Source organism: Salmo salar, chromosome 06, assembly GCF_965601325.2.
Source record: "Salmo salar chromosome 06, fSalSal1, whole genome shotgun sequence".
NCBI classification, from domain to species: domain Eukaryota; kingdom Metazoa; phylum Chordata; class Actinopteri; order Salmoniformes; family Salmonidae; genus Salmo; species Salmo salar.
The window spans coordinates 19,373,993-19,400,802 of record NC_138296.1 but is presented as its reverse complement, the minus strand read 5'-3'; the positions used below and the strand labels follow the sequence as shown (position 1 = coordinate 19,400,802).

At 46.6% G+C, this 26,810-nt stretch overlaps 1 protein-coding gene across 3 annotated transcripts in view; it reads left to right on the top strand.

Moving 5' to 3' along the window:
* The window catches only part of LOC106606419 (ubiquitin carboxyl-terminal hydrolase 22), a 101,282-nt gene that overhangs the window by 52,017 nt on the left and 22,455 nt on the right, over nucleotides 1-26,810 (top strand). For all 3 annotated transcript variants that reach the window (XM_045719856.2, XM_045719857.2, XM_045719855.2), the window contains 5 exons: nucleotides 1,434-1,535; nucleotides 3,585-3,751; nucleotides 5,974-6,133; nucleotides 6,983-7,088; nucleotides 24,839-24,997. In XM_045719856.2, the coding sequence (XP_045575812.2) occupies nucleotides 1,434-1,535; nucleotides 3,585-3,751; nucleotides 5,974-6,133; nucleotides 6,983-7,088; nucleotides 24,839-24,997 (694 nt within the window). The remainder of the gene's footprint in view (nucleotides 1-1,433; nucleotides 1,536-3,584; nucleotides 3,752-5,973; nucleotides 6,134-6,982; nucleotides 7,089-24,838; nucleotides 24,998-26,810) is intronic.

The window sequence follows — 26,810 nt, the reverse complement described above, 5'->3', positions numbered from 1 at the left end:
GATGCCATTTTTAGTGTTGATTTCAGAATGCCATTTTGGTGATGGTACATCCCTGTTCAAACATATTGCAAATGTAACAAAGTCACTTAGCAAGTCATTGTCCATCAGTCAATTAGATATCATTTTGACACTAAACTGATACCATCTGACACCAAATCCACTTTTTCCAACTCGTTTAGAAGCCAACTAACACATATATCAGAGCAGGCCAATAATTCACAGCGCCTTCTGTTTAAAGCATAATAAAAACATAAAACACGTAGTTATGTTCTAGCTGCGGTTTAATTGCATACTTCACTTACCGGGAAAGAGAATGATCGCATGGGAGGATCGGGTACGTTCCAAGTTGCCTTTTTTGTTGAAGTCATGATGCGCATTTGTGTTGTAGGTCAAATTACACAGAATCTGCACAGAATAAGAATATACATTCAAACTGCCTGGAAAAGCATTTCTTAGATTCATTTAATTTGATATTCTTATATAAATTGAACAACACAGAAAGTAACCTCCCCTGCAGCTGATTGTGTTGACGAGCTGGAACGCGCTCCGCATTACATTGGGTTGATGTTGCATATGTACAGTACTGATCTTGGGTCAGTTTTCTGGTATTTTCTTGTACGACTTGGGGAGAGAAAGCAACATCACCCGCAAGGGTTTTGATCGGCCAACATGTTTTCTGACTGCAATGAGCACAACACCCAAAAATATTAAGTGAAATCAAGCATAGAAAACAGTATTTGCCATTGATAATGTATTTAAATGTTCCCTGGCAAAGATCCCAAAGAGTGCCATTACTTGGAGTAATCTCTGAACGGTTTCAAAATGCCTACCTGTTGAATATCATCTTGTCTGCAGCAAATAAATGTATCGGAAGAGTGGGGTGGAAGATTAAATACATTTCTTTCAATGACTTCTGATTACAAGTGCACCAGTATCCAAAGTATTAAGCGAAATCAAGCACAGAAAACAGCATTGGCATTAATAAAACAAATTTTCCCACGAATTAAGTCGAACGTAAATGTGCGTCTTTTCAAAAAAATTCTGTTCAGAAAGTCTAAACAGTGCATATAGGCATAAAACGACACGTTTTAAAACATGGTTAAACAAAGACAACATTTCTGTATATTCATGACGTTGAATTAGCCATTAAGAAGAACAAAAATGAAATATGAACTATCGCGTCTATATGGTTGTTGCAAAAGCTTGTGTGTAGCCTACTGGTTAAATTTGTGTCTTTTCGCACGAATTAAGCCACACAAAACGCACAAAAACGCACGAAATTTGCTGAAGTACATTATGTGCATATATGCACGAATTGATTGTGAGACTGTTGCACAAACAGATCTGGGACCAGGCTACCTTTATCAAGGATCAGGTTGAAAATATTGATGGTTTTGTCAATGTCTCAACGATGTCTCTGTCTTTGTGACCAGGTGTAGGGGAGAAATACTCGACGTGGGAGCCTACGAAGCGAGAGCTGGAGTTACTACGGCACAATCCAAAGCGAAGGAAAATCACTACAAACTGCACCATCGGTGAGATATAGGCTGGTCCGCTCTCCGCACATCCTTATGAAGTGCTAGTATGGTAGCAGGGTCGATTTCATCACCCAGACGTGTGTGTATCTGTGTAGTCCAGGTGTCTGTGTAGTCCAGGTGTCTGGTGTTGTCTGTGTAGTCCAGGTGTCTGGTGTTGTCTGTATTGTCCAGGGTTACTTACTGTAAATTCCGGACTATAAGCCGCAACTTTTTTCCCACGCTTTGAACTTCGCGGCTTAAACAATGACTCGGCTAATATATGGATTTTTCCCGCTTTCAAATTTGTGGGTCCTGACAGCGTGGAGCATTGTCAAAAAATCAACTATCATCAACGGGTTTCGAAAGGCTGGACTGCTGCGTGTTGAAGAGGGCTCAGCGGGGGATTTGCCTCCGGATGAAAGTGAAGAGAGCGACAATGAAAACGATCCAATATCGGATGAAGCAATTCTGAGGCTATTCAACTCCGACACCGAAGGAGATGGTTTCAGTGGACAGGAGGAGGAAGATAGTGACCAATGACTTTCTTGGTAGGCTACTGTTTACTGCTCATTTTTTATTTTTTGTTACAAGCCGTGTTTCGTTAAAGCCTATTTATTTTTGTTACAAGCCGTGTTTCGTTAAAGCCTATTTATTTTTGTTACAAGCCGTGTTTCGTTAAAGCCTATTTATTTTTGTTACAAGCCGTGTTTCGTTAAAGCCTATTTATTTTTGTTACAAGCCGTGTTTCGTTAAAGCCTGTGTAAAGTTAATTTGTTTCAATGTACCGGTAGGCACCTGCGGCTTATAGACATGTGCGGCTTATTTATGTTCAAAATAATACTTTTTTTAAAATTCAGTGGGTGCGGCTTATATTCAGGTGCGCTTAATAGTCCGGAAATTACGGTATGTGTTTAAATTGGGCTAGAAAGGAGTGAACACCACAGGGCAGCAGGCAGAAGCCCAGAGAGGGAGCGAGAGAGAGAATGCGCTGTTCCTTCTTCAATGACAAGTTCACACAACAAGGATGGTTTCTTCTCTCTTTCGCTCAAATGCTCTCTGTTTCTCAAACTCTTTGTAGATTCAAACGTACTTAGGCCTCTGTGTTTCATTCTTCCTCTTCTCTCTCAATCTCTTTTCCTCTCTCTGCAGTTATCTCGCTTGATTTTCTAGAGTTCATTCAGTCTTCCTACTTTGTTCTCTTCCTCCCTCTTGCTGTAATGAAACACTCATAGAGAGGCCTACCAGCTGTCTCGAGGTGTTTGGTATGTGGAGTGGGTCGAGTCTGGAGAGTTTAACCCCCAGCCGAGAGCTCTAATTCTGGGCCAAACAGGCTGGACCAGTCCCAGGCTCCACACTGGGACACACCTGATCTGTTCACACAGGCCTTTGTGGTGGACCACAGCTTTTATCTGCACTGGCCAAACCATGGCTAGATTACACTAGCCCAAACCATGGCTAGATTACACTAGCCCAAACCATGGCTGGATTACGCGAGCCCAAACCGTGGCTGGATTGCGCGAGCCCAAACCGTGGCTGGATTGCGCGAGCCCAAACCGTGGCTGGATTGCGCGAGCCCAAACCGTGGCTGGATTGCGCTAGCCCAAACCGTGGCTGGATTGCGCTAGCCCAAACCGTGGCTGGATTGCGCTAGCCCAAACCGTGGCTGGATTACGCTAGCCCAAACCGTGGCTGGATTACGCTAGCCCAAACTGTGGCTGGATTACGCTAGCCCAAACCGTGGCTGGATTACGCTAGCCCAAACCGTGACTGTATTGCGCTAGCCCGAACCAGGAGAATTGAATGTTAGAGCGTAATGTCCTCCTCTCTGTTACAGGAGATGTGAATGTTAGAGCGTAATGTCCTCCTCTCTGTTACAGGAGATGTGAATGTTAGAGCGTAATGTCCTCCTCTCTGTTACAGGAGATGTGAATGTTAGAGCGTAATGTCCTCCTCTCTGTTACAGGAGATGTGAATGTTAGAGCTGTGCTGCTCTTGATTGTTTGTCTTGAAGATGGGCCTACTTTTTCACATTCCCCCTCTCTCTCTAAACCCCCCGTCCCCCATCAGGTTTACGAGGGTTGATCAACCTGGGCAACACGTGCTTCATGAACTGCATCGTCCAGGCCCTCACCCACACCCCCCTGCTGCGCGACTTCTTCCTGTCCGACAGGCACAAGTGTGAGATGCAGTCCAACTCCTGTCTGGTGTGTGAGATGTCCCAGCTCTTTCAGGAGGTATGGCCGGAGCTGGGGGGGGGTAGGGTGGCAATCTGCTCAATTCCGTAAAAAATCCCCAAATTCACCGCTTTTTCAGAAATGTTTGTTGTTGGAGAATCCCAGTTCCCGGAATCAGGAGGGAATAATCAGGGAGGGAGTCCTCCAACTGGGATTTCTGGGAAAGACTGGAATGTTGCAAACCTAGGGCGGTCAAATGCAGTCTTCTAGGGGTTTGGGAGGCCAAAGGAAAACATATGAGAGAGAATTACAGCCAGTCAGACATAGAAATGGAATGACTAACCACATCAAAACAGAATGTTCTCCCAGACTGACTGCAGAGGGGAGTCACTTACTGGATCATTGCTTTGTGGAGCTGGAGGGAAACAACTCTGTCTGAGAGAAATGAACTGAGTTCAACAAGAATGCCCTGCCATATTATACAGCTACAGTATTTGGCATTTCGTTTAACCTCAACTCACCAGTCTGTATGAGGGTGGGGGGATTGTCTGTCTGTCGGTCTCATCTGTCTCCATACTTATTTCAAAATGCTAGGCTCCTTACCAATCCTTCACAGTTCTGAATGTGTTGAGTTCAGTCAGTTGGTGAGATTACATCTACTAAACTCAATGCTCCCTGAACATTATAGAACTGGTGCTCAGGTGTCTGTCCCCCCCACTCTCTGGTGTGTATATACACTGAGTGTACAGAACGTTAGACCTGCTCTTTCCATGACATAGACAAGGCTTCAACATCCTTCTTTACTCTGTCTCCTCCCCTTCAGCTACACTGATTGAAGTGGATTTAACAAGTGACATCAGTAAGGGCTCATCGACTGACCAGGTGAATCCAGGGGAAAGCCGTGTCAGTGGTTAACAACTCCAGTCCTCCACTACCCCCGACAGCACACACTTTTGTTGTAGCCCCAGACAAACAACACCTGATTCAACTCATTGAGAGCCTGATGATGAGTGGACCAGTTGAATCAGCTGTTCAGATGTGACAGTGAAGGGTGAATTAACTGGTGTCTAGAGTAGACCCAAGGAGAAAAGTGAAAAGCATACCCTTGGAGAATATTTGTCATGCTACAATGGGAACTAGAATAAAAGTTTCAGAACAAACTTTCTGTGCTTGCTGAGAACTATTCAGCTAGAGAGCATATCTCTGTTCTTGTCCCTAAGAGCCAGACGCTCGCGCACACTTACTTCTCTTCCCTCTCTCCCAATCACGTTGCTCGTTCCTGCTCCACGCGTTCCTCCTTCCCTTTGAACCTGGAGCATGCAGCACCATCATCAGTACCAGGAAAGAGGGGCTGTTCCTCAGACTTTGTACCCACACATTGCTCCTCTCAGCCAGGGAGGAAATGGTCTTTGATCAGCCCCTCCCCGTCTTCCTTTTTATAGACTCTTTGGTTTGTCAGCCTGCTTCAAGCTGCAGCGGAGGACCAAAGAGCCTGTAAGATATAAGCTTGTTTGTGCGTGCGTGTGTTTCCTCAAGTCTCAATCAGGCCTCAGAGGGAGAGTCAGGAGATTAAAGGTGTGTGTGTGTGTGTGTGTGTGTGTGTGTGTGTGTGTGTGTGTGTGTGTGTGTGTGTGTGTGTGTGTGTGTGTGTGTGTGTGTGTGTGTGTGTGTGTGTGTGTGTGTGTGTGTGTGATAATAGGCTGGGCTTGGTTCTGCATTCAAGCAGAGCACTCCTTTCATTATGGTGTTCTCCATCTCACACCCTGACCTAGACTGTCAGTCATCCAATCCCCATAGCAACCTGGAGATTCAGCAGTCTGGTTTCACACACCCTCTCTGGAAGTTCAGTAACTAGCATTCACCAACAAATAATCGCATTTAATGTTCAAACAAAATTATTGCCTGAGGATCTTCTGAACTTCCCAATACCTTTCTGATGCATTTCAGTCACTTCAAACCATACTTCCTTCAGATTGACAGTATTTCTAAGTACTGTAAACTGATTGGTAATAGACTGTCAAAGCTCCAAATTAAAAAGTAAACATTGGCCATTGACTACAACACTTTTTTTACATGGTGGGGGTCGTGAAATGTTTTGGATATCAAAATGGGGTCGCGGGCCCAGAACGGTTTGAACCCCTGTGCTAAGGTCTCAGCTGTATGAAGAAAAACATTCACTTTTCTGCTTTAGTGAAGATACAAGTTGAGTGTAGGTACTTTTAACAACATGGCTGCCAGATGTTAAATCTCTGTTCTCCAAATTTCCTACTTTCTCTCCACAGTTCTACTCGGGCCACCGTTGGCCCCACATTCCCTTCCGGCTGCTGCACCTGGTGTGGACTCACGCACGTCACTTAGCGGGCTACGAGCAACAGGATGCCCACGAGTTCCTCATCGCAGCGCTGGACGTGCTGCACCGGCACTGCAAAGGAGACACCACCCGTAAGTATCACTGTCCTGACTTATTACTTAAATACTGTGGGAAAGTTTCACTTAACAACTTACTGATAAATACACTATAGTACTGTATTATTGTTAAAGAGAAGTGACACTGAGGTTGAGCTATATTGTATCTCTTCAGTGTAACTGCACTCATGCAGTACAGACAGTGTGAGTTTACTGTAACTGAAGAGAGATGTTCTGATTCTTCTTGCGGAATAGAGACCAAAGTGGGTTTCATCAAGACTAAATGTATGAGATCTACACTGTAATTGTTTGGTTAAAAAGGGAATAATCTGTTAGCCTACAGTTGAAATAGGTTATAAGAGAGAAGTGATTTGGCACGTCTGTCTGCCTGCATAAATTCTGCATGCGCTGAATCCTCAGTCGTGTCAATTGAAACTCCACTTTAGCCGAGGAGACATGTCTGTGTCAAATCTACCCATAATGCAGTGTGTTGTCTGCACTCAGCACCAGTGGAAATGTACTGAAGGGGAAGAGTGAAGGGAAAGTGACAGGGCCACGCACTGAAGGGACCGAGAGGATTGTGGGGTGAATGACAATGTGCCCCACTGCACCGCCATGACACAGAGGGAGGGACCCGGCAGTAAGGAGGCCTCTGATTCGCCAGAATTGTAGAGGGAGTTTAGAGGTGCTAGACAGGCTTCACTGCTGTGGAGAGAGAGCCAGGGGAGGGGGGTGTGACAGAAAGCAGGGGGTTACAGAGGGGGAGGGGGTGACAGAGCGAGAAGGGGGGGAGTGAGTGAAAGAGTCCTTTAAAAGTGCAAAGGTGTCCACTGTGTTGATGTGTGCTCGCTCTCCATCTCTCTTTCTCTGTGTTCTGTTACCTAGGAGACGACAACGGGAAGAAGGCCAACAATCCAAACCACTGTAGCTGCATCATTGACCAAATTTTCACCGGAGGCCTCCAATCAGACGTCACCTGTCAAGTCTGCCAGTAAGTGTGCGTGTGAGCGCCTCATCCCATCTTCTTTGCACTAGCCAACATCCCTCATGTTCAAAATCTGGGTGTGGGGGGGAGGGGGGGGGGGTGAGAGAGTGTGGAAGAAGGAAAAGGTTGTATGTGTCAAGACTGCTAAAATACTCAGGTTTGACATTTTGACATCCTCTCAAAGGACTTCCTACATCGCCAAGAGGCAAGAACTCCCTTCCTCTGCTCTCACCTCCAATCCTCCTCCTTCCTCTGCCTACCTCCCATCCTCCTCCATCTTACCCCCTCCTCCCTTGCCCTTCTCCCTCTGATCTCAGCTACCTCCCTCCATCCTTTTCCCCCAACATTACCCTGATTTAGCAGTCTGGAGTGACCCTTTTCTAACCTGCTCTCATCTTTACCATTCTCCCAACACTGCCCCTTCACTGCACTCCTCTCATATTTAAGTCATGTCCTCCCCTCCTGGTGTAGCTGCTGTTGGGAGGTGGTTCTCTAGATCTTGGGCTGTCCTGTCACATTTACACAGAGCTCAGTGTACTGTAGTGCACTCGACTGCACACTATTGCACTCTACACAGTGCAACACGGCTAGCCAGGCTCAGCCACACCTGGCCACACACAACTGTCGTGACGTTGTATTAGTTAATGTGACGACTGTTGCTCATCGAATGATTAACGGTTTATAATTGCGTGATTAAATGAATTAAGCGATGAATCAAGCAATTATTAACTCATCAACCTGGGGCACCATGGGAACAGTATTTTGATTGAGTTTCTATTTCCCAAATTAACTCAAAGGATATCAGAATATCGATTTTACAACAGTCGCTAAATTAATCAGTTTCCTCTACAGTCTCATTCTGAACGTCGCATAATCCGGGAATCTGCACGGACCCGGGCTTCACCAATGAGTTTACCACACCAATCTTAGTTGATTATTTATTTACTAGCAAGCTAAAATGATGATAAAAATACACATACACAAAACACAGTCTAGATATTGATTAGGACTTAGTATAACGGGCCAACACACTATGGCGCGTGTACCCAAAATGGGGATTTAAAAGAGAGAGAAATCAAGAAAGTACACGAGAGAAATATACATTTGGGTTCATTTGTCAGCCATGCTTATTTAAACCTAGCCTTGCCCCGAACTGCCGCTCTTATGGGTCAGAATATAATGATGTAATTACGTGTTGGAGGTCTCAGGTGGGAAGCTCCGCGTGTGTCGTTTAGGCTTCTCAATGACGCACTTCTCCGGCGCAACTCTCTGGTTGTCCTCACGATGTCAGTGTCCTTCTTGGCTAAGTGGTCTGATCCCTCGCCCTTGATCTGAAAGGGGTCTTCTGAGGACAGACAGCTCTGTAGCTCAGAGCTCACAGCTTCGGACTCGAACGGTGTATATACCACGATTCAATGGAGAGTGTGGTTCGGCTTGAATTCACCCGCTTAGACACAGCTACTCGTCCGTAGCTCGTGTAGAAAAAGATTTATTTGTCTTCAACCTTGTGTTTCGTTTTGGGGTTCGTTGACTTTGTTGGACCTTAGCTGCAGCTTGGGGTCACTTAGTCTCCTATGTTAATTCTTCACTCTCCTGTCTTATACCCTAGGGTCAGAAGTGGGCGTAACCGCCTTTAGGGCAATTCTCTGGGCGGACCAAGTAAAGGGGCAAGGCCTAGATTTGACTAAAATCCTATTTTAGACACTACCTTCACATCTCATCTTTACCAAAACATTCTCTTTGATTTGGATATTTTCCACACAACGTACAATGTATAAACATCAGCCATATACTGGGAAAACTCTTAAAGGTACAATATTTTCATAATAACGTCATCTCTTAACCTTTAATAACAATTCAAAAGTTACATACATTTTCATATTCCACCTCTCGTCATGACCACCATTGTGGCTGACGGAAAGCATTGTTCCAAAGTCCCTTTATTGCATGTTTTAATGTTCTGAGGCCAGTTCTCCATAGTGAGAGGACAAAGGAATTTCTCAGTGGCCTAAGGTTTATTATGGCGTGAGGGGTCATAAAACCCCCACATCTTCAGACCCCTAGATCTCTCCTCCTCTGTTGGGGTTTTGGGAGATAATCTGTAGGGTGGTGGTCTCCTCTACCCTGACCTGATCAGGACAGTCATAACAGTCCCCCTCTGGTAGGTTCAACTTGGAATGATTCTGCATGTTGCAACCCACCATAAGAATGACCATCGGATGTCCTGGTCTGTGGATCATCAGAGCAGCCCCCCCCCCCTTTGGTGGTTCACCCTGGTAGGCTTTCCGCAAGCTGTGGATCACCACCAGAATGGACCTAGGAGGTCTGGCAGTGGCTCTGTGTTCCGGCCCGTCGTCCGGTTATCCCGGCTAGTGGACCTAGGCAGTAACTTGGCAGACGTTAATAATGCACAACACTCAGGCAATACATCATCACATTTCCTCCCCAAACGAGCGGCGTCTTGGCTCTAAGGCTTCCTAAGTGTCAAAGGTAATGAAACGAAAAATTTGAATAAAAACATAAAAGTATACAAAATATGTCTACCACACCTTAATCATCTAATATGGACTATGTTCTATATATGTCCAAGGTCTAGGCTAAATAGCTCTATCATGGCATTGTCTCTAATGTCATGTCTAGGGTGATCCTACTTGCAGGTGGGTAGTTAAGGCACTTGGAAAAACTTGGCCCCTGAAGGCCAAAGCTTACATTAGGGACATTACTGGGCTGACCTAGCGAGTTCGGGAGAGGAGGCTGGGACTGGGCCCTGTAAGAGGGTTTCCGGATCCATTGCCAACTTTCCAAAAATCGGGATCGCTTCCGTCCCACGGGTGATCCTAGTATAAGACCTCATTAGGTCTTCCATTGCACGTGTGCGCCTGTGTACGTAGTAGGTGCACACGCCAAGGGAAATGAGACCAAGGATCATAGTCACAGTCAGGATACTGTCCGGCACCGTCCAAGAGCGGGCGACAGACCAATCTTTTGGTCTGTAGTCAGTCGGGTCAACTAACAGTGCCTCATCCAGTACGCTAAGATCAACAGTCATGGGTCCCTCGTACTGGATTTGGTATTGAATGGCTTGTGGTAACTCAAGGGAACGTTTAGCAAAAGCGTCCGGCATTTCAATCTCTGTGTCTATCCGGTCGTCGGGAAGGTGGTATAGAGCGAGGTCGTCTACGTGAATAATCGCCCCCTCTGGTACCGTAACAAAAACAGTCTGGTTGGGGAGGTTCAATTCGGTGATGGAGTCATGGCGTTCGTAAGTCATAGTGGCGGACGCGAACGGTGTGTTGACCAACCATCGGTTCCCTACCACCTCCACTTGTGTGGTGGTGGCCCCATCCCTGGCTGCTAGTTTGGCTCTACAGCGTTCTTCGCTGGTGATAGCTTTAATACCACAAAGACGCTCGGTGTTATCCCTGACAAATGGTTTGCTAGGACAAAGGTAGTGGACATCTTTGGTTAGAGTGCACATTAGCAGGTTAGGGGTGAGATAGAAATCTGGGTTGTTTTCCTGGTAAGCTACAACTGGGGGCGTGGCAATCTTTACGTGGGTACTGTCGCGCCAAAATCCTACATTGAGAACCGTTTTCAATCTATAGATATTCTCCAGTTCAACAACCGGCAGCGTCAGTAGAAAACCCACTTCATTACGATCAACATGAACGTGTATTGGGATGGCCGACCCCAGACTATAGGCCAAATGTGACTGTAACGGCCTTATCGTGGTTGAAGTAGCTGAGGTCAATATGTCGTGCACCATTGAGAGGGGCACTAGATATGAGGGGATTCTATTCATGGCCAAGTGGTCCATAGAAGAGCTAACTTCACGGAGAAAATCCTCCAGTAACAATCGAACCAATTGGACATGGGCATAGTCATGGTTCATGACCTCTGCTAGCTTTCCTACAGACAGGATAGTTTTGTTCAGGAGAGTAGCGTGTGTGTTGACCACCAGAATAGTGTCCTGGAGAGACTTTCCCACATGTTGCAACCTAAGGGCCTGTGCCTTCATCTGCTGCTGGATAAGTGGCATCTCTTCAGTAATCTCCCTAACATTCCTCTTGACTGTGGCTAGACTGACTGCGTTGACGGCAGTGGTACCTAGGGCAAATAGTGACCCTACGGCTGCCCCTATCGATAGTAGCGCCCCGACGAATCGTTTTTCTCGCCTGGGCTCAGCTAGTTCTGACTGTGTTACTGTGAACTTTTGGAGTTGGGCCAACATATGGGCAGTGTCTAGCTGGGCGTGCTTAATTGCCTGGCTGGTCCAGTCAGCCCCGGCCCAACTCAAATGCGCCGCAGGTGGAATGTGTTGGCGGTACACATTCTCTGCATCTAGGCGGACATATACCCTCTGCGTGTGTACTCGGCAGTTAGTTATGAGGAGTCCTGGATCGTCGCAGAGAACGATTCCCGTAGGGGGTCCGTTCGTGATTACGTCTGCTGGGTTGGTTTTGACCTGGGCGCAGAGTGTCAGGATCATCCAAAGGAACTCCATCCTACAGAAACGCATAATCAGAGATTGTTGGATTATTTCAGTTATTTGTATTCGTAAACAAAAATTGTTTTGACAACTATTTTTCTGTTTTTCTTATTTTTAATCAGTACAGCGCAGGACGATATCACTAGTGACAACAGATGTATATCTGGTAGCTGGGAAGAGAATAAAAGATATTAGGTGCAACGTACTGGTCTCCTGGAAGGGATCAGCTGAGGGTACTTAAGAATTTTCTTAGTACCTCTGGTTTTGCTAGGGTTTTTATCTATTCGGTGCTGGCTAGCACCCCTTCTATTCCCATGGGGGGGAGTGTACAACTTGATTTGGTTCCGGTGGACCCACTTTAATGTGGCGTTTTGTCGACCTTTGCTGATTTTGATCTGGTAAGCTACAGGTGATAGCTTCACCACAATCTCGTGTGGCCCCGTCCAGTGGGGCAGGAACTTTGTTGCGACGCCCGCGGGTTTGGTGTATATGTAGTACCACACCTTATCTCCGACCTCGAACACCTGGTGTGAGGCTTTTTTGTCGTAATAGGTCTTGTCACCTTCTGCACTTCTTTCCAATTGTCCTTGAGCGTACGCAAAGGTAGTCTGGAGATGGTTCCGCAAGTCGGTCACGTATTGATGAGCCGTGTAGGTGGCTGCGGCGACATCTCCCGGTTGGTTCAGGAGATGCAGTGGAAGGGTCATTTGCCGGCCCGTCATCATCTCAAAGGGTGTCATTCCCGTAGACCTGTTGCGTGTGGCTCTGATTGCCATCAGTACCAATGGGAGTTTGAGGTCCCAATCTTTGTGGTTGGCTGCCACATATTTCCTCAAGATTCTGACAATTGATTGGTTGCTCCTTTCTACCCCCCCCCCCCGAGCTCCTAGGGTGGTACGCAATGTGTAGTTTAGCTTTGACTCCCAGGAGTTTCCACAGTTCGGTCATTACAGCTGCCGAAAAGTGGGTTCCTCTGTCGCTGTCCACGGTTTCTCCTGGCAGGCCGAAACGACAAAACGTGGTTTAGCAAAAGAACGGCAGTGGTTTCCGCTGTGTCATTGGTCGCCGGCAGGCACTCCACCCACTTTGTGAATGTGCAAGTCACTGTGAGGAGGTACTTGTTGCCTCTGGCCGACCTGGCAACTGGGCCGACCCAGTCGATCTGGATCGAGCTCCAGGGGTAAGACACACCCTTGCGTTGCAGGGGTGCTCTGTGAAGTGGCTTGGTGGGTTTAAACTGGCAGCAAACTAGACACCCCCTCACGTATCGTGCCACGTCTTGTTCCTTGTGAGGCCAGTGGGCCACCTGTCGCAATGTTTCACATGTAGCCTTGACCCCCCTATGGCCTCCACATGGCTCGTCGTGGGCATGAGCTATCATTATCCCCCTCTGTGTTTTAGGAACCACCCACCTTCGAGCGGTGTCGGTTTCTGAAACATACACCAATAGGTCATCTACAAGTGTGAGGTGCTGTTTAGTTGCGTACAGCGAACGCAAGTCGTGTGAACCTGCCAAAGCCATTTCGGACACTGGGTGGTTGACAGGATCCGACAGGAATGCCATCAAAGTGGCGAGGGACTCATCTTGGTGTTGCATTGCTACCAGGTCGCCATTCATGAATGAATGCGTTAGCAGCACATTATGTTCGTGCGAAGACGTTTTCCGTGGTGCTACATGGCTACGTGTTACCGCAGACACCATAGCTTCCTCAGTGGGTTTCTCGTCTCGAGCATCAAACACCCAAGGGGTGCCGTGAATTGCACCAGATTTCGCCATGCTGTCAGCATGGTCGTTGCCAAGTTTGTCACGACCAGGTGATTTGAAGTGTCCCTTGACTTTCTTCCAATACACCTGTATGTCGTGTTTGGTGATGAGGTCATCACAAGCTAGAATGAGCTCTTTGTTTTTCACCTCTTTACCACTTGAAGTAGTCATGTGCTTTTGTTTCCAAAATGGCAAGTGGCATAAGAAGGTGAGTCTCGCGTAGTTTGAGTCGGTGCAGATCGCCAGTTCTGCCAATTCGTGTTTTACCGCTGTTTGCAGGGTGATCAGCACGCCAGCCACTTCTGCAAACTGGCTGGTCTTGTTGCCGAGCTGAAATTGAAGTGGTTTGCACGGAATGTCGTTGTGCCATACCAATCCCACCCCAGCTTGCAAGTGGTCTAGATGGCGGTAAGAACAGCCATCTACAAATGCCATCGGCATGTCGAGACACACGTTCTCTTCGAAATAGTCATGGTTCGAAGGCAATGGCCGAGCGATGTCACGCGGGGGTGGTCCGGAGTCGGTTTCATCGTCACCACAGTGTTGACACACCGCCAAAGCACTGCCCAAAGGCAGGTTTTTTGCTTTTGCGTAGTTGATTACTACATCATGGCTCTGCAGCGTCATGAGCCAAGCCGCTATCCTGCTGTTGTGTACAGCACCCTCACGGATTCGTTGGCTTTTCAGAAAAGTCACAGGCTGGTGACATGTTTCTATGATCACCTTCTGTCCGCCGACATAACTGGTGAAGTGTTTGATTGCCCAGACTGTCGACAGCAGTGCTTTTTCGCAGTCTGAGTATTTGTGTTCGGCGGGGTTGAGTGTTTTGCTCGCGTAAGCAACCACACGTTTGTCTTGGTCGTATTTTTGGTACAACCCAGCGCTAAGGCAGTGCTCTGAGAAACCGACTTCCAAAAATAATGTCTTGTCTTTGTTGGGGTATACCAGGCAGGGTGCCTCGCAAAGCAGGTTTTTCAAGGAAGCCACCGCTTCGTTGTGAGTGGCATCCCAAACGAATGGGGTGTCTTTCTGAAGAAGGTGAGTCAACGGTTTTGACAAGTCGGCATAGTTTTCGATGAATTGACGGGAGTAATTACATACTCCCAAGAAGCTGCACACCTCGTGAAGGTTTGTAGGTGTTTTGATGTTGCGGACTGCTTGGATTCGGTTAGACTGTGGCAGGATGCCCTCGGCACCCACCAGAAGCCCAACGTAGTTTACCTTGGTCCTGCACCATTGTCCTTTCATGATGGCCAACTTAGCCCCTGCAGTCCCGAGTTGGGTGAGAACGTGGTCCATTTCATTGAGGTGATGTGACCAAGTCTCACTTCTCATGAGAACGTCGTCCACGTAAATTATCGTCCCCCTAGAGGCTGCGTCTGGCATCGCCTTGTGCAGGAAGATGTTGAACTCTGAGGGGGAGTTCGCATACCCGAATGGGCAACGATTGAACGTGAAGAGCTTGTTCGAGAAAGAGAAAGCCAACTTGTGTTGGTCACGCGGGTCGACTGTCATGGTCCAGAAACCATTTGCCACGTCGACGGTGGAGAAGTACTTGGCGTTTGCCACCTTTGGCAACTCTTGGTCGAGCTGTGTCATTGGCCAACGAGACAACGGAACCAGTTTGTTGAGTTGTCTATAGTCAATGGTAAGACGCCATTTACCCGTTGGTTTCAGAACGGGCCACACGGGAGCGCTGTACGTACTGTTACATTCCCTGATTATCCGTTTAGCTAATAAGGAATCGATAATCTCTTGTACTGCTGCGTATGCTGCGAGCGGGATTTTGTATTGTCTAACAAACGTAGGAGTTGCTCCGGGTGGCGTAGGAATACGCACCACGTGGATACCCGTAACCCCGCAATCCAACGAGTCTGTCGACCAGATCTCACTGTGTTTATTAAACAATTCTCTCAACTGATGGCGTTCAGTGTCATTGACAAGAGCATCAGCCTCCGACAGTAGTTGTATTACCTGTGCATGGAAACCAGGATATGGTTCGGCGACATTGTACAGGTCTTCATCGGGTGGTGACGGCATGTCACTTTTGGAAGAGTCATCGGTTGTTACCTCACGAGTGTACTTCGCATGCCGGAGGAGACGCAATATCATCCTCCGTGACGATGGAGTATATTAACAGGTTGCTGTCAGGATCGACATCCAGCCGGAACGCCGATGTGTCGTCCAGTGGCAATACGGGAGTTAGTGCTATTGCTTTTGACTGACAAGTAAACAGTGTACCTCCCTCACCATCTAGGTCTAGGGAGGACGGAAGAGGCCCAATCACGGGAACAACTAGTTCAAAATCATGGAAGGAGTAATCGATCAATGTTCCTAGCTGAGTGTGCCGAGGAATGGAAATATCCGCTTGAGTCAGATTTTGTACCAGGAGGTAAGTGGATAGTGGTTAGTTCCAACAGCGGTTAGTTCCAACAGTGGGTTGCCATTGATAATTAGCCCCAAGTCGAATAGTTTTGGAGAGGGTTGGAAGAACGCAGTGGTGCCTTCCATCCGGTATCCGGGCGCCAGGTTCAGTCTTACAGAAACCTCTGTGGTTCTTGCCGGTATCAACATGGCGGACTCAGTTATCGCCTTGCAAGCTTCAGGAATAGTCTGCCCGGAAGCCATTCGCACCGGGTCGAAAGACAAGGCATGTTGGTTTGGCTGCGCCAAAGACCAAAGAACTTGGTGTATGGTATCAAGTTTAACACCCAATCTTACCAAGATATCCGCTCCCACATAGACTGTATGTGGGAGGTCCGCGACAACCAGTAGGTAGTGGGATAATTCCTTGGTTCCAATGCGGATCGATAGCGCACACACCCCTATTGCGGTGAGTGTTGTCTGGGGAGTCGTTCCCAGTGGAAATCTAAAAGTTTTCGGCACAAGGGGATGGCAGTTAGCTGTTTTCGAAATTTCGTTGAACATTTCCAAACTGATTGCGGATTTTTCTGATCAGGTGGCCAGCCTGGTATCCTCAGCCATAGTGCCGTTCAGGCACACGCCCCCTATCAGAGGAGGGCGGTAAGTGTCGGCTGGTGAATCACCCAAGCCGCACAAGAAAACCTCATGTTCGGTTAAGTTCCGAGTCGAACTCACATTGTCATTTGCCACAAATGGCGGGCTCATGGTCAAGTTCACCGGGTTTGCGTCAGATGCTGACGTCGGACCCATGTCGTTGCACAATGTATGGCAGGTAGCCTTGGAAGAATGCGGCGAAGTCAACGGAGTTGGCATAGGTATTTGTGACCAGATTTGATTGGTTTTCCAATCCATTAGTGGTACCAAACGGTCAATTAAATCACTCCCAATCAGCATCCGTTCGATTTCGATGCTAGTCACATACACGGGGTGTATCAGTGACACGCTTTCGAAGTTGAGTTTAAGTAGGAGACGTTTGGTTAGGGGCGAGGTAGCTTGAGTGAAACCTCGAAGATTCGTATCGCAATGTTCCGTTTTCAACCAACGTTTTGTTGGGTCCACTGCCCTTTTTAGTTCATCCAGCAAGGTTTCGGATATGAGGGAAATTGTCGAACCCGAATCTATCAGAGCGTGACAGGTCACACAGTCCTCCAGGACTGTTCTAAGGTATGGCCTGTTCGAGTTGGTTTTTCTCGTCATATCCCCAACAAAATGGAGTGGGTTGGGAGAACGGAGCGGTTTGTAATCTGCGTCGATTTCCAAGACAGATAAGTCACCTACGTGACCCAGTGTTGTCCTCTATCGGAATGGGAGAGGAATCATCTGTTGCGAAGCTGCTTATCTCGTGCATGTCCACCTCCGTGTCCAAGTCTGTAGACAAAACCTGTGGGCTTGTGTCTAGAACGGGCGGTACCTGGACAGGGATTTGAGTGGGGGCGGGGGTAATGGAAATGTTTGCGTCCTCTTGAATTGCATGAATTTCGGCGGACTCGGTTTCCAACGATTTTACGACTAGTCATGAGGACTTATCCTTTTCCTCTTTCTCAAATTTCTTACGATGCAGTACATCTTTTATCAGAGCTTCTATATCATTTCGGTTAGCGTTTAAATCATTGTTGAACACTTTGTCTGCAGCTTTTGGAATAGAGCATTATTGCTTTGAGTGGTTTCATTCACAACCGCTTGCAGGGCATCAATTTGCTCACCCCGTTTTCTAGCTAGCTCGTCCGATTCATCTAGTTTCGCGTGGACTTCATCGTATTTAGTTTTAGCTAAACCGAGTTGTTCTTTTAGAATACGGACTTGGTCAAGAGTTTGTTCGCGTTCTTTGTTATAAGTGTTAGACAGATCTTCCAATTTATCTGTTCTCACACACAGTTCCTCGGCTAGCAGTAGCTTATCTTTTTTGGCTTTTGATGCCAGCTCCCTGGTTCTCTCCACCTGTACCCTGAACTCCCCAGCTTCCTGCTCGTGCCTCTGCTGGGCACTGAGGTACTGGTGCACTGTCCATCTCTGCTGGTGGGCATAGTTGAGGGCTAAACTGGAGAGAACCTTCACAAGGCCTCCGCCTGATGGTCTATTTTGAAGAGCGTCTGTCGCAATGTCTGCATTTTTCTCGCTTATGGCATTGAAATCTAACATTTTCAGCCCCTCGGCATAGTTAGGATTTGCATCGTTGCTGAGGTCCGCGATCAATCTTTCCGTGGGTGAAGGTCCGCTGATTAGAGGGGAAATGGGTGGAAACCCATCTGATGGATTGCTCATTATTATGATTGTCAGTTATTTCAATTTACGTAATGTTTGGGTTTTTTAGTTGGAGGATGCAAACACGATTTAACTTAGTTTGTAAACGTCAATGAATCATCAAGACTGGGTCAGTAATGTGAGTTGGTTATTACCGAACTTGCCAAAACAGGTTTAATTGATTAAATCGATTTTAATGAAAAATCTAACCTGTATAGGCTATTTGGGAATTTTAATTTTAATTCACCTGAAAGAGTTGCTATCTCTAAGTTAACGTTGAGAAGTTTAACTATGTCTCATTGGTTAGAACACATTAGTTTGCGTATTATTCCAATAACCACCTTGGACAGGTAGTGTAGCAATTTAATGTATATTAAATTGAGCGAGACAATGATATCCAATCAGTTGAGACTGGTTAGATATCGTACAGCATAACCTGAATTATTTAAAAATAATTACTGGTGATTCTTCACCACCGGAGGTCACTGTTAACACAAGCTAAAATCGACAGGGTACCAGTGAAAATAGAATTTTACAATACTGTTAAAAAGTCTACCTAAACACCATTAAGCTGGTAAAACAGCTTTAATCTATTAATCAATTTGAATGATTAGTCAACCCCGTATAGGCTAAAGGAATTAGCTTTAATTAACCTGAATTAGTTGCTATATCTAAGTTAACGTTGAAAAGTGTAACTATGTCTCATTGGTTATGGCACATTCGTGTGTGTATTATTCCCATAACCAACCTGGAAAGGTAGTGTATCAATTTAATGTATGTATAAAATTGAACAAGACAATGATATCTAATCAGTTAAGACTGGTTTGATATCCTACAGCGTAACCTGACTTATTTCACGAAAAATGACTGGCGATTCTTCGCCAGAGGTTACGGATAGCCCCAGCTGAGATCTCACAGGATTCCTGCCTAACGCGGGAATTCACTATGAACAAAGAGGAAAACAAAAATGGCTGCTACCCCTTTGTTAGCCTAGCATCTGGCGCAATGCTTAGCTTTCCTTGCGCGGGGTTTCCCCCTCGCCGCACAAGGGAAGTTCCCTCCAACAAGTGAACAGGTTTACTTGGTGACGTCTCACGTTCAACCCTTAACCTCTTCCCGTTTACCAAACGCGAGAGGTAGAGAGATAATAACTTCGCTTCGGTCAAACGAATAGATCTACTCTAATTTCCGTAATGGCTGGCTCATATGTCCTCTGCTCTAGGAATTACTTATGACCGAGTCAGATCACTCCTGAAAGCGATCGACAGAAATAACACTACGTTAGGCCCAACGAGTATTATTTCTCAGAATGCCTACATCGGCTGGTACATATGTCCTAGCTCGTAGCATTCAGTAGACCCCCCTTCACACTGCTTTGGTCAGATATACAACCGGGGTCGTTCTATTCCGACCAGTATCTGGGTGAAATGGACCGACACACACACTTCTCTCGCGCACTAGTCCTGCCTATAGCTATTGATGGAATGTATGTATCTTGCTACACAATTGATATGGAATAACCCAACAGTGCGGCCTAGTCCTATCTTAGACTCCTCACAGGGGGCGCCATATGTCGTGACGTTGGTATTTGTTAATGTGACGACTGTTGCTCATCGAATGATTAACGGTTTATAATTGCGTGATTAAATGAATTAAGCGATGAATCAAGCAATTATTAACTCATCAACCTGGGGCACCCTGGGAACAGTATTTTGATTGAGTTTCTATTTCCCAAATTAACTCAAAGGATATCAGAATATCGATTTTACAACAGTTGCTAAATTAATCAATTTCCTCTACAGTCTCATTCTGAACGTCGCATAATCCGGGAATCTGCACGGACCCGGGCTTCACCAATGAGTTTACCACACCAATCTTAGTTGATTATTTATTTACTAGCAAGCTAAAATGATGATAAAAATACACATACACAAAACACAGTCTAGATATTGATTAGGACTTAGTATAACGGGCCAACACACTATGGCGCGTGTTACCCAAAATGGGGATTTAAAAGAGAGAGAAATCAAGAAAGTACACGAGAGAAATATACATTTGGGTTCATTTGTCAGCCATGCTTATTTAAACCTAGCCTTGCCCCGAACTGCCGCTCTTATGGGTCAGAATATAATGATGTAATTACGTGTTGGAGGTCTCAGGTGGGAAGCTCCGCGTGTGTCGTTTAGGCTTCTCAATGACGCACTTCTCCGGTTCAACTCTCTGGTTGTCCTCACGATGTCAGTGTCCTTCTTGGCTAAGTGGTCTGATCCCTCGCCCTTGATCTGAAAGGGGTCTTCTGAGGACAGACAGCTCTGTCGCTCAGAGCTCACAGCTTCGGACTCGAACGGTGTATATACCACGATTCAATGGAGAGTGTGGTTCGGCTTGAATTCACCCGCTTAGACACAGCTACTCGTCCGTAGCTCGTGTAGAAAAATATTTATTTGTCTTCAACCTTGTGTTTCGTTTTGGGGTTCGTTGACTTTGTTGGACCTTAGCTGCAGCTTGGGGTCACTTAGTCTCCTATGTTAATTCTTCACTCTCCTGTCTTATACCCTAGGGTCAGAAGTGGGCGTAACCGCCTTTAGGGCAATTCTCTGGGCGGACCAAGTAAAGGGGCAAGGCCTAGATTTGACTAAAATCCTATTTTAGACACTACCTTCACATCTCATCTTTACCAAAACATTCTCTTTGATTTGGATATTTTCCACACAACGTACAATGTATAAACATCAGGCATATACTGGGAAAACTCTTAAAGGTACAATATTTTCATAATAACGTCATCTCTTAACCTTTAATAACAATTCAAAAGTTACATACATTTTCCACCTCTCGTCATGACCACCATTGTGGCTGATGGAAACCATTGTTCCAAAGTCCCTTTATTGCATGTTTTAATGTTCTGAGGCCAGTTCTCCATAGTGAGAGGACAAAGGAATTTCTCAGTGGCCTAAGGTTTATTATGGCGTGAGGGGTCATAAAACCCCCACATCTTCAGACCCCTAGATCTCTCCTCCTCTGTTGGGGTTTTGGGAGATAATCTGTAGGGTGGTGGTCTCCTCTACCCTGACCTGATCAGGACAGTCATGACTCAACACAGAAGCTAGCTCCTATATACCTGGCCGTAGGGCTGGCTCCTGTATACCTGGCCGTAGGGCTGGCTCCAGTATACCTGGCCGTAGGGCTGGCTCCAGTATACCTGGCCGTAGGGCTGGCTCCAGTATACCTGGCCGTAGGGCTAGCTCCAGTATACCTGGCCGTAGGGCTAGCTCCAGTATACCTGGCCGTAGGGCTAGCTCCAGTATACCTGGCCGTAGGGCTAGCTCCAGTATACCTGGCCGTAGGGCTAGCTCCAGAATACCTGGCCGTAGGGCTTGCTCCAGAATACCTGGCCGTAGGGCTAGATCCAGAATACCTGGCCGTAGGGCTAGCTCCAGAATACCTGGCCGTAGGGCTAGCTCCAGTATTTTTTATTTTACCTTTATTTAACCTGTTAGGGCTAGGGGGCAGTATTTGCACGGCTGGATAAAAAAATGTACCCGATTTAATCTGGTTACTAATCCTACCCAGTAACTAGAATATGCATATACTTATTATATATGGATAGAAAACACCCTAAAGTTTCTAAAACTGTTTGAATGGTGTCTGTGAGTATAACAGAACTCATTTGGCAGGCAAAACCCTGAGACATTTTCTGACAGGAAGTGGATACCTGATGTGTTGTATTACCTTTAAACCTATGCCATTGAAAAACACAGGGGCTGAGGAATATTTTGGCACTTTCTATTGCTTCCACCAGATGTCACCAGCCTTTACAAAGTGTTTTGAGTCTTCTGGAGGGAGATCTGACCGAACAAGAGCCATGGAACGATGATGGCCCATTAGACACCTGGCGCGCGAGTTCATGTTGGGTACCCTCGTTCCAATACGTTATAAAAGAGAATGCATTCGTCCACCTTGAATATTATTCATGTTCTGGTTAAAAAAGGCCCTAATGATTTATGCTATACAACGTTTGACATGTTTGAACGAACGTAAATATATTTTTTCCCCTCGTTCATGAAGTGAAGTCCGGCGGGCTTAGATCATGTGCTAACAAGACGGAGATTTTTGGACATAAATGATGAGCTTTTTTGAACAAAACTACATTCGTTATGGACCTGTGATACCTGGAAGTGACATCAGATGAAGAGAATCAAAGGTAATGGATTATTTACATAGTATTTTCGATTTTAGATCTCCCCAACATGGCGGCTAGTCTGTATCGCAACGCGTATTTTTCTGGGCGCAGTGCTCAGATTATTGCAAAGTGTGATTTCCCAGTAAGGTTATTTTTAAATCTGGCAAGTTGATTGCGTTCAAGAGATGTAAATCTATAATTCTTTAAATGACAATATAATATTTTACCAATGTTTTCTAATTTTAATTATTTAATTTGTGGTGCTGACTTGAATGCCGGTTATTGGAGGGAAACGATTTCCTGAACATCAACGCCACAGTAAAACGCTGTTTTTGGATATAAATATGAACTTGATATAACTAAAAATGCATGCATTGTCTAACACAATGTCCTAGGAGTGTCATCTGTTGGAGATTGTAAAAGGTTAGTGCATAATTTTAGCTGATTTTATGGTTTTGGTGACGCCTGTCTTTGAATTGGCACAACATTACACACAACTCTTGTAAATGTACTGTCCTAACATACTCTAAATTTATGCTTTCGCCGTAAAACCTTTTTGAAATCGTAAAACGTGGTTAGATTAAGGAGATGTTTATCTTTCAAAGGGTGTAAAATAGTTGTATGTTTGAAAAATTTGAATTTTGACATTTATTTGGATTCAAATTTGCCGCTCTTGAAATGCACCTGCTGTTGATGGAGTGCACCACGGGTGGGACGCTTGCGTCCCACCTAGCCCATAGAGGTTAACTAGGCAAGTCAGTTAAGAACAAATTCTTATTTACAATGACAGCCTAGGAACAGTGGGTTAACTGCCTTGTTCAGGGGCAGAACAACAGATTTTTACATTGTCAGCTCGGGGATTCGATCTTGCAACCTTTCAGTTACTAGTCCAACTCCCTAACCACTAGGCTACCTGTCGTATACCAGGAGACTGTAAGTCGCTCTGGATAAGAGCATCTGCTAAATGACGTAAATGTAAATGGTTAGCTCTTTAGCTACAGTACTTCTTCACTATGTCTACTTGCAGCTTGTGCTCATGGCTTGGGTCCATTATACTTACAAGGAATAATCTCTGTTTTACCTCACTCACTCCAGAACTACATGATTAGATGCTATACCTAAATAAGGCTAACTACCCAAACCACAGTCAGACCCTCCAACAGTGGTAATAGCCCCCTACTGGACGGAGACGGTGGTAATAGCCCCCTACTGGACGGAGACGGTGGTAATGGCCCCCTACTGGACGGAGACGGTGGTAATGGCCCCCTACTGGACGGACACGGTGGTAATGGCCCCCTACTGGACGGACACGGTGGTAATGGCCCCCTACTGGACGGAGACGGTGGTAATGGCCCCCTACTGGACGGAGACGGTGGTAATGGCCCCCTACTGGACGGAGACGGTGGTAATGGCCCCCTACTGGACGGAGACGGTGGTAATGGCCCCCTACTGGACGGAGACGGTGGTAATGGCCCCCTACTGGACGGAGACGGTGGTAATGGCCCCCTACTGGACGGAGACGGTGGTAATGGCCCCCTACTGGACGGAGACGGTGGTAATGGCCCCCTACTGGACGGAGACGGTGGTAATGGCCCCCTACTGGACGGAGACGGTGGTAATGGCCCCCTACTGGACGGAGACGGTGGTAATGGCCCCCTACTGGACGGAGACGGTGGTAATGGCCCCCTACTGGACGGAGACGGTGGTAATGGCCCCCTACTGGACGGAGACGGTGATTAATGGCCCCCTACTGGACGGAGACGGTGGTTAATGGCCCCCTACTGGACGGAGACGGTGGTTAATGGCCCCCTACTGGACGGAGACGGTGGTAATGGCCCCCTACTGGACGGAGACGGTGGTAATGGCCCCCTACTGGACGGAGACGGTGGTAATGGCCCCCTACTGGACGGAGACGGTGGTAATGGCCCCCTACTGGACGGAGACGGTGGTAATGGCCCCCTACTGGACGGAGACGGTGGTAATATGTTATGTGTCGCACTGCTTTGCTTTATCTTGGCCAGGTTGCAGTTGTACATGAGAACTTGTTCTCAACTGTCCTACCTGGTTAAATAAATAAATGAAAATATAGCCCCCTACTGGACAGAGACGGTGGTGATATGTTATGTGTCGCACTGCTTTGCTTTATCTTGGCCAGGTCGCAGTTGTACATGAGAACTTGTTCTCAACTAGCCTACCTGGTTAAATAAATAAATGAAAATTTAGCCCCCTACTGGACGGAGACGGTGGTAATAGCCCTACAATAACTAATCAACACTGATACTGTGTGAGCCCTATTTTTTTCCTCTCGCTCTCGCTCTGTGTGTGTGTGTGTGTGTGTGTGTGTGTGTGTGTGTGTGTGTGTGTGTGTGTGTGTGTGTGTGTGTGTGTGTGTGTCACCTATATATTCTCTGATCCTAAAACCACCTATCTTTAACACTCGATTGAATTGCAAATTGGTGCGCTTGGCTCAACAGAATGTATGTGTACACACACACACACACACACACACAGAGTGTGGATAAAAGCTTATAAACCATGGCCATCTATCACCCTTTCCCATGACTACTAATAACACACACCAGTCTTTATTACCTCCATAACTCACCCATACACACACGATCTATCTCATTGACTGTCTCCCCTCCCCTCTCTAGCGGTGTGTCCACCACGATAGACCCATTCTGGGACATCAGTCTGGACCTGCCAGGCTCATCCACTCCCTTCTGGCCCCTTAGCCCCGGGGGAGACGGCTTAACGGTCAACGGAGAGAGCCACCTTTCAGGGGCCACCACGCTCACAGACTGTCTACGCAGGTAGAGCACACTAAACCTCTGTCCGTCCCCAGGTCTTTCACCATGTCTGTCCCTCTCTCCTCTCTTCATATGGGCTACCATACACATAGTATGCTCTCTCAATTTCACTTTAAGGGGCTTTATTGGCATGGGAAACACATGTTTACATTGCCAAAGAAAGTGAAATGGATTATAAACAATAAAACATTTACTGTAAACATTACACTTAAAAAAGTTCCAAAAGAATAAAGACATTTCAAATGATATGTCTATATACAATGGTGTTTGTTCTTTACTGGTTGCCCTTTTCTTGTGGCAACAGGTCACAAATCTTGCTGCTGTGGTGGCACACTGGTATTTCACCCAGTAGATATGAGAGTTTATCAAAATTGGATTTGTTTTTTGAATTGTCTGTCTGTTTGTAATTTAATGAATGTCAATTTGCTCTATCTTCCATCACCTCTGTTACCTGTGTCCTCACTTCCTCTCTCTTCTTCTTGTACTTCATCACCAGTCACAGCCTGGTTGCTGCAGCATGGCTCTTAAAGGCACAGACAGGGCTGATTCTGAGGGGTGAAAACACTGTTATAGTATACACACTTGGGGTCTGTTCCAATAGCCACACTTAGCATAGCACTGGGAATGAAGCAATGTATTGGGCACGCATTCTTAGTGGTATGCTAGTGTGGAGGTTGGATTGTTTTGGTTTATTCAGATCCCCGTTTAGCTTTTGCCAAGTAGCAGCTATTCTTCCTGGGGTCCTTGCCTTGGGAACATATGCTGCAGTGTGTGAAGTCTTTCTCTCTGGCTGATGAACAGTATCAGTCCTCAGTCACATCGTTGACCATCAGTGTTGGCCTCCTCCCTACAGAAAACAGTTGGCTTCACTGTTCCATCGACAGGCGTGGTCTGGTCGCTGCTTAGCATTATATTGCGGCCTCTTGCAGTGTAACCATGGAAACTGACCTGTTATGTATCACTACAAACACATTCTATTGTCTTTGTATTTGTCTCTTCTTTATACACTGAGTGGACAAAACATTAGGAACACCTGCTCTCTCCATGACATAGACTGACCAGGTGAATCCGGGGTACGGTAGTAGGTGCCAGGCGTACCAGTTTGTGTCAAGAACTGCAACGTTGCTGGGTTTTTCCACTCTCAACAGTTTCCTGTGTGGATGAAGAATGGTCCTCCACCCAAAGGACATCTAGCCAACTTGACACAACTGTGGGAAGCATTTAAGTCAACATGGACCAGCATCCGTTTCGACACCTTGTAGAGTCCATGCCCTGCCGAAGTGTGGCTGTTCTGAGGGGGTGCAGCTCAATATTAGGAAGGTGTTCCTAATGTTATGTACACTCAGTGTGTTTCTACTTTATGTCTCTGTTCCCTCTGTATGTGTTATCTTCCCTCTTTCTCTCTTCTTCCACCCCTTTCTCTCCCTTCTCTCTCTCTCCTCATACTCTCTGCTCATATTTTCTCGCTCTCCTCATGCTCATACTCGCTCTCCTCGTGCTCTCTCTCTCGCTGTCCTCGTGCTCTCTCTCTCGCTGTCCTCGTGCTCTCTCTCTCGCTCTCCTCGTGCTCTCTCTCTCGCTCTCCTCGTGCTCTCTCTCTCGCTCTCCTCGTGCTCTCTCTCTCGCTCTCCTCGTGCTCTCTCTCTCGCTCTCCTCGTGCTCTCTCTCTCGCTCTCCTCGTGCTCTCTCTCTCGCTCTCCTCGTGCTCTCTCTCTCGCTCTCCTCGTGCTCTCTCTCTCGCTCTCCTCGTGCTCTCTCTCTCGCTCTCCTCGTGCTCTCTCTCTCGCTCTCCTCGTGCTCTCTCTCTCGCTCTCCT